The sequence below is a fragment of the Ursus americanus genome, chromosome 4, assembly GCF_024610735.1.
Source record: "Ursus americanus isolate L20-20 chromosome 4, mUrsAme1.1.p, whole genome shotgun sequence".
NCBI lineage: Eukaryota > Metazoa > Chordata > Mammalia > Carnivora > Ursidae > Ursus > Ursus americanus.
This window is the reverse complement of record NC_142130.1, coordinates 36,524,765-36,538,138: the sequence shown is the minus strand read 5'-3', so window position 1 is coordinate 36,538,138 and position 13,374 is coordinate 36,524,765. Positions and strand designations below refer to the sequence as shown.

Genomic DNA, 13,374 nt, shown 5'->3' with positions numbered 1-13,374 from the left:
TTTAAAGTACTATCTCTACCATACTTTTCCTTTGTAATATAAACAGGACTGAATTCACTATCAGTAATCCATTATATTTACAAAAGATAAGGTATGTTGAAAAAAGTACAAAACTTCGTCAGATTAACTCTGCTGAAGGAATTTCCTTTACCTCCAGCTCTTGTCCTGGAGAAGTTCTTTTATTTCACTAGTCCACTTTTCTACTTGTCTACCAAGTCTTGTGTGAATCAAAAGAAATGATTTGATAAATGTAAAATGTCTTTTAAGATGTTTGAAAATTATATTTTAAGGAATAAGGTAGTGCTCTCAGTGTTGAAGGACATGCAAAGATATTTGACTTGATTATATCCATATATACCCTTCATAAAACTTACACTTACTAAATCAGATAAAGAAATGTACATATATGAATAGAAGGCAAACAGTATGATAAGAAATATAAATGTAACACAACTCAAATTCTGTTTGTTACCAGAAATTTGAGATTTGTTTGAACCAGGTAGATCCAGAAAGGGTATTTTGATGGGGTAATATTTAATGTGAGTTTTGGAAGATAGTTAAGATTTAGTAGTCAGGAATAGGAGGAGAAGAATAAGTTAGCGATGATTCAGTTTCTGAGTATGGGTAACCAGCAAGATAAAGGTAACACTTTTGGAAATGAGGAATACAAGAGAGTGCTGGAGGTTTGAATTTTGTAATCATACCACAAAATCCAAGTGTTTAGCAGGTAGGAAAAACAGTCAAGAATGGACAGTAATATAGAAGCAGTGTAAAAGTGATAGTTGAAGTAGTAAAGGTAAACAGCTTCTGAGGAAGACCATGATAAACACAAAAGCAAAGGGAAGAAGGTTGAATATTGGTGATACTCTTAGCCTGCAAGCTAAACTCTTTCAGCAGTGGACCAAACCATCAGCAAGAGCAAATAATTAAGTATGTAAAACCATGAATTTTGAGGCGCCTTTTTGAACTCCCACAATAGAGAGCAATGGCTCAGGGAGAAATTCCAAAGGACAAAAGATTTTCTTTGGATGAACTTTTCGTAAATCAGACTTTGTTCCAAGAACACAACTTTATAGTGACATTTTTGTTCCTTTCCCACCACCTCAAAGTTACACCTTAGCTTCTAAAATGTGAGAGGACACCTAAACATCCTAATGATTAGAGTACATGGCACCCTTAAGCATGCATATTTTAAGAAGTTGATTTTTAAATATTTTATCACATTAGAACATACATTGCAAAGGTTTGCAGCATATTTAATATTTTTACTGTAATCAATTATAAGGATGCATTTCCAACTTAGTGGATATCTTTGAAGAAATATCACTTAGTCTGCCAATTTTGAGGAACAGAAGTTAGGTTATACTGGATTTGAATAGTTGAGTTTGTTATTATTTGTATCTGTTTTCTTTGCTGAGTAATAAATTACCACGATTGAGCAGCTTAAAACAGTACTTACATATTATCTCACAGTTTCTGTGTGTCAGTAATCTGAGTACAGTTTAGCTGGGTTCTTTGGTTAGGGTTTCCTGAGACTGCAGTCTCAAGGTGTTGGCTAGGGCTTCAGTTTCATCTGAGATTTAGTGTCCTCATTCAATCTCAGGTAGTTGGCAGAATTCATTTTCTTGGAGGTTTATAACTCATGGCAACTTGTTTCTTCAAGGCTGGCAAGGAAGTGTCACTGTAACCTCAGGGAGGGCACCAGTCCTTCTTTTAATTATGATTATGTCAGCCCAATTAAGGATAACCTCTGTTGATCAACTCAAAGTCAACTAATTAGGGGCCTTAATTATGTCTGCAATATCCTTCTACCATTGTTATTGTCACATAAAATAATCATGGTATTGATACCCCATCTGACCTAGAAGGCAGGTTATAGCACCTAGTTATTAATGCCTTACCCATTTTCAAAATGTTTCGGTTTGACATAATTTTAGACTTAGAGAATAATTGCAAAAAAATACCATGAAGTATTCTATAGCTTTTAGCCAGGTTCCCCAAATGTCAGTGTATACTACATTTGTTCTTCCACCTTCCTCCCTCTCCCTCTTCTCCATATGTTCACATATATGTGTAGCTTTTGTAAACATTTGTGAGTTGCAGTGATGCTCTTCTTACACTACATGGCCCTAAAATACTTCACTATGTATTTCCTACAAACAAGACATTCTTTTACATAGTCAAATTATAGCTATCAAAATCAGGAGATTAATATGGATGCAATACTATTACCTAAACTGCAGGTCTTACTCAGTTTTCACCAATTGTCCCAATAATATCTTTTGTAATAAAAGAAAATTGAGGATTATTTATTGCATTTATCATCTTTTGAGTTTTCCTCAATTTGGAATTGTTTATGAGTCTTTATTTCATGAAATTGATATTTTTGAGGACCTACGCCAGTTATTTTTGTAGAATCTTCAATTTGGGTTTGACTGATGTTTCTCATAATTAGTTTCAGATTATGCATTTTTGACAGCAATTCCCAGATTTTTAGAAGATTTCTTAAGGGTCTTTTGTAGAATCAGAACTTTTTTATAGGAGAGTTATCATCAGGGTCTACAATGGAAAAAATATCTCCCCAAATAAATATTCCTGAAAACGGTTCACTACTAAATTTTATAATTTAAAAATTATAACTGATCCTATTCTAATACAAAGCCACTTGGAAAATATTCTTTCTAAAATAATTACAGATTATTGGACTCTCAATATTACTAGCTAGTAAATTACAAATGTTTCTCATCTTAAGGATTGTCTAGAAATTTGTTGAGAAGAGTAAACTCTCTAAGAATAGCTTCAGTCTCTCATGTAGAAATCAAAGCGGGAAATTATAGAGAGAATTAGGTTCAGTATTTCCACCGTAACCTTTCTGAGCCGCAGCGTTTTCATCTATAAATGAGGATAAAAATACTGACTTTATGGGACTTTTCTAAGGATCAAATGAGACAATGCATACAAAGGACCTACAAATTCTTTGGTATATAGTACATGTGCAATAAATATTTATTTTTCTCTGGAATCTCCATCCAGCTAAACTGTAATGATAAGAGTGCATGACACTGAATGCTTACTAGTTAAAATGTAATTTATTTTGTCTACTTGGATTTTATTTTAATGCTTTTAACAAATATATTGAAAAAGCTTCAACAATATCTAAGAATTAAGTTCAAATTAGAAGGTAACTGTGCTTCAATATCTTATAGTCACTCTGCAGATGCTGTATAAGCTAAAAACTTCAAAAGTGTTTGAAAAACAGAAGATAGGAGAAGGAAAACCAACATGTGAAATTGTAGAGGAAGATCCATATGCCATTCAGATGATTAATTGGTGTCCGGAGAGCAGAATATTCTGTGTATCAGGAGTCTCTGCATATGTCATAATTTATAAATTCAGCAGACATGAAATAACAACAGAAATAGTGGTAAGTTATTTAAAAATTAATGTTTACAGCTAGATTTATTAAAAGAAAGGAATGATCATAGATTTTGGCTAGTGTTTGGTATGGTTTTAAGCCTTTAAGACTACTGTATTTGGCCAGTAATCCAATTCATAGGATTTTGAATTGTTCTTGTTACCTAATATGACATATTTAAAAATAGTTTGGCTTAAAACAAAAAAACATTTCTCTACCAAAAATTTGTATTTATTGAATAGAATGGATTATGTGTATATAGAATTTATACAGTCATTTATTCCTTTATGTATAAATGTTAAATTAATGAAGTCCTTGTATCTATTAAAATTTTTTGTCTTTTCTTGTCAATTGCCACAAGTGATCATTTTCTCAACTACAATAAGATTATTTTTAATAATTTTCTAGATAGCAACATTTTTATAGGATGGAAATAATTATGGGCTACCTTATCTAAATTTTAAACTAATCAACTAATTTAATTATTTAATTATGCTCTCATAGGATAAATTAAACCTAAATTAAGGCATCTATAGATATTTGGCCTTCCCTACTGAGTCTATTTTACCATTTTATCAGAAAATAAAGATTATCTCCTAACGGCCTGTCTATAACTGTTTGACCTCAACAATAAATTTAAGTACTGCCCTGTTAAAGTATATGAGTTAAAATCCCACCCAGCCTTTAGAGTCGGATAAGCCTATATTTTAATTCCAGCTTTGCCAGTGAATAGCTACATGACTCTGAGCAAGTCACAAGGCTCTAGTAGTCAGTAGTGTAGTCTGGGTAAGATCAAATCTCATATACTCATATAATTTTCTGTGTAAATAAAATGGAAAAATGGAAATAATAAATTACAAATGATAATGCCAATTTCATAGGGTTCTTATGAGGATTATAACAAATCATTAACATAGTATCTAGGTATAGTTAGCACTCAATAACTGGTGATTGTTACAGTCACCAGAGTTTTTTTTGTTTTTTAAGATAATCATGACAGTCATTTTGATAATATTGCTATATTACCAACCCATAATGACGTTTGTTTTCAGCCTCAAAAATGCTGATTTTTTTTAGTCATATGGTTTCACTCATATGTGGAATTTAAGAAACCAAACAGAAGAGCATAGGGGAAGGGAGGGGAAAATAAAACAAGATGAAATCAGAGAGGGAGACAAACCATAAGAGACTCTTAATCATAGGAAACAAAGAGGGTTGCTCAAGGAGGGGATGGGGTGAGGGGATAGGGAAAATAGGTGATGGACATTAAGGAGGGCACATGATGTAATGAACTCTGGGTGTTATATAAGACTGATGAATCACTGAACTTTACCTCTGAAACTAATAATACACTATATGTTAATCAATTTTTTTAAATGCTGATTTTTACATTGTAAAGCAAATATTTGCTATAAAATCAATTTTAATTAAAGCATTGAATGCAGTCATCAAGTACTTAATTTGTAAACATTTTTAGATTAAAAAAGATTTTGGATCATCTTTTTATTTCAATACAGTTTATCATATGTTTTTCAATTAAGAAATTCTAACCAAGTTAATGAAATTGAACTAAGCTAATGAAACAAAAATTAGAATTTATTTTGGAAAACCTTTACTAAATTTAAAGTCAAAATAGAATTTTTTTTCAAACTAAAAGCCTTGTACAAATAATACTTTGTGTGTTATGTATGTGTGTGTAAACACATCCAGTTTATTTTCTTTCACTGGAATAACTATGACCAATTTCTCATTTCATTATATATGGAGTTGTAATTTATACCTTAAAAGGAGTACTTAGTATATAAAAACTTTATCTCAACTAGTAGGTATTTTTCTTATAAATCTGAGGAATTAAGAAATATTTTACATTTTTTGTCAATGCCAGTGAATGTTCCACGTATTTCACTATTTAAATCAATTTGGGATACTTCAACTTTACTATAAATTAAAACTGAACTTGTTAATATGAAAAAGTAGTAATTACCAAAAAGTTATCAGAAACTTTAATGTGATTACTTATTATTATGACTTAGATAAAATTAAAACTTGATTTTTTTTAAAGTCATTAGAGGTACGACTTCAGTATGATATTGAAGATGTTATTACCCCAGAACCAGAAACAAGTCCTCCGTTTCCAGATCTCTCGTCCCAGCTTCCTTCTTCAAGGAGTCTTTCCGGAAGTACTAACACTGTGGCTAGTGAAGGAGGAACAAAGGACAGTATCCCATGCCTCAAGTAAGAGTTCCTACCAAATTCTGAAACAGTTTTACATATTAATCATATAATACTTTGAAACTGTGCCAAATAAAATTATTCTTTTTTATTAAATTGTTGTCAATTGACCTACACTCTACCAAGGGGTACTGTGGTCTTTCTTTGAATATCCATGAAGACAGCACAGTATTTTTATCCTTCATTACAAATTCATGGATTTACTTCCCAGAAGGATCCTAAAAACATGGCTTTAATAGAATGGAAACGTGTATGGCAGGTCAGAAACTTGGACACTTGCTTGGTATCTCCCAATTGTAAAAGTATGTTTAGGCAATTTCTTCAATTCTCTTGGAATCAAAAAGAAAACCACCTTTACTATCTACTACAAGAATATGTTAGAAAAAAAAGGATTTCTCTCATGATTATTGAAGAAGTAATATTTCTTTCTTCTTTTTAACTAATGCTATGAAGAAGGTGAGATTTAAACAAAAAGTTGATGAGGGAGTTAGCTGAAATGTATCTGGTAGAAGAGCATTCCAGGCAGAGGTAACAGCTAGAGCAAATGCTTTAAAGTGCCTCACATATAATATTCCATGCTCATGGACTGAAAGAACAAATATTGTTAAGTGTCTGTGCTTCCCAGAGCAATCCATATTCAATGAAATCCCTATCAAAATACCATTAACATTTTTCACAGAGCTGGAACAAATAATCCTAAAATTTGTATGGAACCAGAAAAGACCCCGAATAGCCAAAGGATTGTTGAAAAGGAAAGCCAAACATGGTGGCATCACAATGCCAGACTTCAAGCTCTATTACAAAGCTATAATCATCAAGACAGTATGGTACGGGCACAAAAACAGACACATAGATCAAAGGAACAGAATAGGGAACCTGGAAATGGACCGTCAACTTGATGGTCACCTAATCTTTGGCAAAGCAGGAAAGAATATCCAATGGAAAAGACAGTCTCTTCAACAAATGGAAAATTGGACAGTCACATGCAGAAGAATGAAACTGGATCATGCTCTTACACCATACTCAAAAATATACTCAAAATGGATGAAAGACCTAAATATGAGACAGAAATCCACCAAAATCTTAGAGGAGAACACAGGCAGCAAGTTCTTCGACCTCGGCCATAGCAACTTCTTGCTAGACACGTCTCCGAAGACAAGGGAAACAAAGGCAAAAATGAACTACTGGGACTTCATCAAGATAAAAAGCTTTTGCATGGCAAAGGAAACAGTTGACAAAACCAAAAGACAACCAACAGAATGGGAGAATATATTTGCAAATGTTTTATCAGATAAAGCATTAGTACCCCAAATCTATAAAGAACTTATCAAACTCAACACCCAAAGAACAAATAATCCAGTCAAGAAATGGGCAGAAGACATAAACAGACATTTCTTCAAAGAAGATATACAAAAGACCAACAGACACATGAAAAAATCCACATCACTCAGCATCAGGGAAATACAAATCAAAACCACAATGAGATACCACCTCACACCAGTCAGAATGGCTAAAATTAACAAGTCAGGAAACAACAAATGTTGGTGAGGATTCAGAGAAAGGGGAACCCTCCTACTCTGTTGGAGGGAATGCAAGCTGGTACAGCCACTGTAAAAAACAGTATGGAGGTTCCTCAAAAAGTTGAAAATAGAGCTATGCTACAACACAGCATTGCACTACTAGGTTTTTACCCCAAAGATACAAATGTATCACTACAAATGTAGTGATCCAAGGGGCACCTGCACCCCAACATTTATAGCAGCAATATCCACAATAACCAAACTATGGAAACAGCCCAGATATCCACTGACAGACAAATGGATAAAGAAGATATGGGGTGTGTGTGTGTGTGTGTGTGTGTGTGTGTGTGTGTGTGTGTAATGGAATATTACTCAGCCATCAAAAAAATGAAATCTTGCCATTTGCAACAATGTGGATGGACCTAGAGGGTCTTATGCTAAGTGAAATAAGTCAATCAGAGAAAGACAATTATATGATTTCACTCATATGTGGAAGTTAAGAAACAAAACAGAAGAGCATAGAAGAAAGGAGGAAAAATAAAATAAGACAAAATCAGAGGAGACAAACCGTAAGAGACTCTTAACCATAGGAAACAAACTGAGGATTGCTGGAGGGGAGGGAGGTGGAGGTATGGGGTAATTGGGTAATGGTCATTAAGGAGGGCACATGATGTAATGAGCCCTGGATGTTATTAACAACTGATGAATCACTGAATTCTACCTCTGAAACTAAATATACTATATGTTAATTAATTTGATTTAAATAAATTAAATTAAAAAAATAAAGTGCCTCACATATAAGGATGTCAGTGTAGCTAGGACAACAGTAGCAAGGTGGGAGTAATGGGGAGGATAGTAGGAGATGAAGTCAGATGAGTAATAGCTAATATAGGCCATTGTAAGGGCCTTGGCTTTTACTCTGAATTAAATTGGGACTCATTATAGTGTTTTGAATAGAAAGGAGACATGATCAGACTTAAATTTTAAATTGATCATCTTGGTTGAAGATGGATTTTGAGATGGAAGAGAAGGGTAGAAGCCAGGAGACCAGTAAAGAGGCTGTTGCACCCAACTAGAGATGATGTTATAGGCTGACAGATTCAGCAAATAAAAATACAGGATACCCATTTAAATTTGAATTTCAGATAAACAGTAAATATTTTTTAGTATCATTATATACTAGATACTACATGGGACACACAGTAAAAACAAAACAAAAACAAAACCCTATTTATTGTTTATTTGAAATTCAGATTTAAAATATGGAAAGAGCCCAGATATCCATCAACTGATGAGTAGATAAGGATGTGGTATATACAATGGAATATTACTCAGCCATCAAAAAGAACGAAATCTTGCCATTTGCAACATGGATAGAACTAGAGGGTATTATACTAAGCAAAATAAGTCCAAGAAAGACAAACACCATATGATTTCACTCATATGTAGAATTTAAGAAATAAAACAGATAAACATAGGGGAAGGGAAGGAAAAATAAAATAAGACAAAAAGGGAGGAAAACTGGACTCAACTATAGACAACAAACTGAAGGTTGCTGGAGAGGAAGTGGATGGGGGAATAGGGTAACTGGATGATGGGCATTAAGGAGTGTACTTGAAGTAATGAACACTGGGTGTTGTATGCAACTGATGAATCACTAAATTCTACCTCTGAATCTAATAATACAGTATATGTGAATTGAATTTATATAAAAAATTAATTTTAAAATGGTGCTCAGATTCTGGATATATTTTGAAGGTGGCGCAAACAGCATTTGATTATTGAGTAGATGTAAGGTACAAGAGATGGACAGTAATATGATTTTAAGATTTTTTAATTGAACAACTGGAAAGATACAAGTTGTTATTCACTGGAATAGATAAGGCTGCAGGTCAATCAAATTTAGAGGGATGAGCAGGAATTCAGGTTTTAGACACATTGAGCTCCTTTTTTAAAAGATTTATTTATTAATTTTAGAGAGAGAATTGGCAGGAGGGAGGGGCAGGGGGACAGAATCTTGAGCAGGCTCCCTACTGAGCAGGGAGCCTGATGTGGGGCTCAATCCCTTGACCCTGAGATCCTGACCTGAGCTGAAATTAAGAATTGGATGCTTAACCGACTGAACCACCAAGGTGCCCCTGCTTGGACATGTTGAGCTCTTAAGTTGGGTGGTAGATTAATAGTCATTCTTTTTATTGTCATGCATTATAGCTTACATATATGTAACAAATATTATGTAAGAAAATACGTAATAAAAATAACTTAAAATACTATCCTCAAAAATAAAAAAAAAAGGAAGTAATGAAAGCCATTTGAAGTTGTGGACTTGACTGAAAAGCTACTTAAAGAAAAAACTAAGCAATCTTGAGTGGTCTGGTATATTTTAAGAAATCTAGAAGACACTGTCCACCTGTGTACTGCCCTCAGTGCCTGGTATTGTATATTTCTATAGGAAAATTCTATGTAAATTCTGAAGATAAGCATGAGCATACTTATTTAAACTATATGTGATAGAACTACCTTTTTCTCTTTTTTTAGTGTTAAGACACGACCAGTGCGGATGCCTCCAGGGTATCAAGCAGAGCTTGTTATTCAGTTGGTATGGGTGGATGGTGAGCCACCCCAACAGATTACTAGTCTTGCTGTAAGCTCAGCATATGGAATGTAAGTAGTTAAGCATTCTCATTTGTATTAATATATTTGATATATTCAGATATTTATTTTAAAATACGTAAGTCCTAAAAATGGAAGGAAGCCCTTAACCTAGATTTTTACTTGATTGAAATGGTATAAGAAAAATAATAACATAAATAAAAACTATGATTATTTGTTCTTGCTTGAATTCAAACTTGAGATAATATTCTCACTTTTAATGTTAGGAGGTTGTTACGATGTTAGTACACATACTTTTTTGTTTATTTTCTATCCTTTTCCTCTTTGTGTTTCAACTTCGATACTTTCTTCTGACTTGTCTTTTAGAGTTCACTAATTCTTTCTTCAACTGTTTCTAATCTTGTGGTAGATCTACCCATGGAATTCAGTTTCAGTTATTTTATTTTTCAGTTCTATGCCTTTCATTTGGTTCTTTTTAAAGTTTCTGGTTATCTTCCTAAATTATCACTCTTTTCCTTCATCTCTTTGAACATGTTGAATATAGTTCCTTTAAATATGTGTTTGATAACTTCCTGTGTGGTATCTAATTTATTATTTGTCTTGGATTTTGATCATATTATTTTCATGTATCCCAGATTTGCTTTCTGGTTTTGTTGCTAATTTTTTATGGAACATTATATGAATTTATATAACATCATATATTTATTTATATTATCTATAAATAAATATTATAAAGATAATTTTGGTTTTAAGTGATGTTATAATCTTCCAAAAGGTACTCACATTTCCTCTAATAGGCTAAACTAAGAGGAAATAGAAAGCTTAGAACAACGTATTCCAATCAGACATTCTTTGAAAGTTGGATTGTATTCCCTTTAAAAGCTAATTCTAATTAATCCTTATTTCTAGATTGTAGCCCTCCATAGAAGTTATGCCAAATTATACTCCCACCAACAATGTTTTAAGAATGCCTGATCTTCCATTACTTTTAACAATGGTGTATAACCAAACTTTTAATCCCTGTCATTTTGTTAAGAAGTATATAAGTAGACTTTTCTCATATCTTAAGTGAAATTCAACATATTTTCCTGTACTATGACATTTCTGTTTACATTCTTTGTCCATTTTTCTGCAGTGTTGTTAGTATTTCTCTTATAGATTTGCAGAAACTATTTACAAAGTAGGAAATTAGCTTTCTATGTGATGGAACTTGCCAGTATTTTCCCTTTTATTTATGAGGTTGTTTAGGATGGCTTTTTCCATGCATAAATTAAAAAAAAATTTAAAGTAATTCTATTTTTTATGGCTCTGGATTTTGTGTCCTACTTAGAAAAGCTTTCCTCACTTATTGTGTTCTCTTTTAATATATTTGTTTTTAACATATTTAAGTATTTCTTCTATCTATCATTTATTTACATATCAGATATGAAATAGGGATTAAAAACTTTCTTTCCAGATGATTAAGAGTTGTAGCCAACACCACTTCCTGAATATTTCATCTTTTCCCTCAAAATTTAGAATTATCTTTTATCAAATAATACATTTTTAAAAATATATTTGGCTCTACTTCTATACTTCCCATTAGTCCTCTAAGCTAAGTCTGATGAGCTCCAAGAGCTCTTTGAAGCCATTTGAAAGGGAGACTACCTAAAAAAAAAATCTTGTGCTTCTGGAGTTTTTACAGCATGGAGGTTCTATGTGAATATACATAAGGGGAACTTGTTGACTGAAAATTGTTTAGTAGGAAAACTGGCAGAAACAGGCCTTTAATGAATGGAGGAGAGGATGGAAGTATGGGACAGTCAATAATCCCATTATTTGATATGGCAAGAATATATGTTTGCAAAGATATAGCCCAAGTAGTTATGGCCGATGACTGACCTCAAGCCATTTTCAGGGTTCTGTACTCAAAAGATTAACCTATAAAGGCAAGGAATGACAAAATTAAGAGGCTAGGAAGGTATATCACCAGGTTCAGAAGCTGAAGGTTGTTTAGAATAAGTCAGCACATTTTCCATGTAAAATAACTGTGGGGGTGACAGTCACTATAGAACCTCTGAAGAACCTACACTTGTATGAGAAAGACAACTTGGACACCTTTCTCATAGACAGTTTGAACTGCTGAAAAACTCCAGCTTAAGTGGCTACTTACATAAATCCCAGCAAAATTTTAAGAAATAAGTAATACCAGTATTACACAAAAACTTTCTGAGAATTGAGAAAGAAAAAGTCATATTCATCTCTTTATGGGCCAGCATAATCTGATGCCAAAATTTGAAAAGATCATTATTACTAAAAGTGCAACATGAATATAGGTGTAAAAATTCCAGCCAAAATATAAATAAATCTAGCAATAAAATAATTACATATTATAACCATGTTTGGCTTATGCCAGGAATGAAAGGGTTATTTAACATTTGAAATGAATTCATGTAATTTGTCACATTTTTAAAGGATAAAATAGAAAACCATATACGTAAGCCATGAGATGCAAAGAGCAAAAACATTTGATAAGATTTATCATCTATTCATGATCTAAAAAGAAAAATTAACTAAACCAAGAAGGAAATTTCATTAATCTGATACATGGCAGCAAATATTTTTCATACTTTACAGTAAAATGTTGAAAAGTTTACCTCTGAGATAAAAAGAGGACAAGGGTGACTGCTGTCACCACCTCTATTCACATCTACAGTAGTAGATCCTAGCCAGAGCAATACAGAAAGGAAAATAAATCAAAGTTATATGGACTAGAAAAAAAGGAAATGGAAAGAAATTATTATGTATGTACATTATTTAAATACTTTACAGATAAATTATTAGACTTACTAAAATATTTTAACAAGGTTGCTGGATACGAAGTCAATGTAAAAATACATTACATTTCCATATACTGAAAAAATAGAAACTAAAATTGTATAAAGATTCCACTTATAATAAAATAAAAATAAAAAAATCTAGGACTATACCTAATAAAAGATGATCAAGATCTCTACACAGAAAACTATAAAAACTTAAGAGAAATTAAAGAACCTAAATCATGGACTGTAAAATTCGATAACAGCACAAAGATGTCACGTTTTCACAAAATGATCTATAGATTTACTACAATGCTGATATAAATTTTAGCAGGCTTTTTCCCCCTGGAAGTTTAAAACTGGTTCTAAAATTTATAGAGAAATGCAAAGGACCCCAGTTAACTAAGAAAAAACAGAATTAGAAGACTTGCTCTATTGGAAAACAAGACTTATTAAATAAAGGTAGATTAGTTATGACAGGGCTTCTGTTGGCACAGGAGAGATAGACAGGACCAATACACAGAAAAAAGAGTGCAGAAAGAGATCCAGGCATTTATAGCCAAATTTTGTTCTTCAGAGCAATAGAGGAAATGACATGTTTTCCCCAACAGATACTACAAAGTCAATCGAAAAATTATATAGAAAAACTGAAATCTTACTCTTCTTTCCTACTATACACAAAGATTCTAGAAGGTATTACAGGAGAATATCTTCATTACACTTGTGTTAAGAAAATATTTCTTCAACAATACTCAAAAAGTATTAACCATAAAGAAAAACATTAAGAACTTCTTGG

At 32.6% G+C, this 13,374-nt stretch overlaps 1 protein-coding gene across 1 annotated transcript in view; it reads left to right on the top strand.

Annotated features, from left to right (window-relative positions):
- The window catches only part of STXBP5L (syntaxin binding protein 5L), a 429,230-nt gene that overhangs the window by 310,930 nt on the left and 104,926 nt on the right, over nt 1–13,374 (top strand). Inside the window, exons 16-18 of the mRNA XM_087861601.1 lie at nt 3,207–3,424; nt 5,478–5,650; nt 9,706–9,831. Of these exons, the coding sequence (XP_087717727.1) occupies nt 3,207–3,424; nt 5,478–5,650; nt 9,706–9,831 (517 nt within the window). The remainder of the gene's footprint in view (nt 1–3,206; nt 3,425–5,477; nt 5,651–9,705; nt 9,832–13,374) is intronic.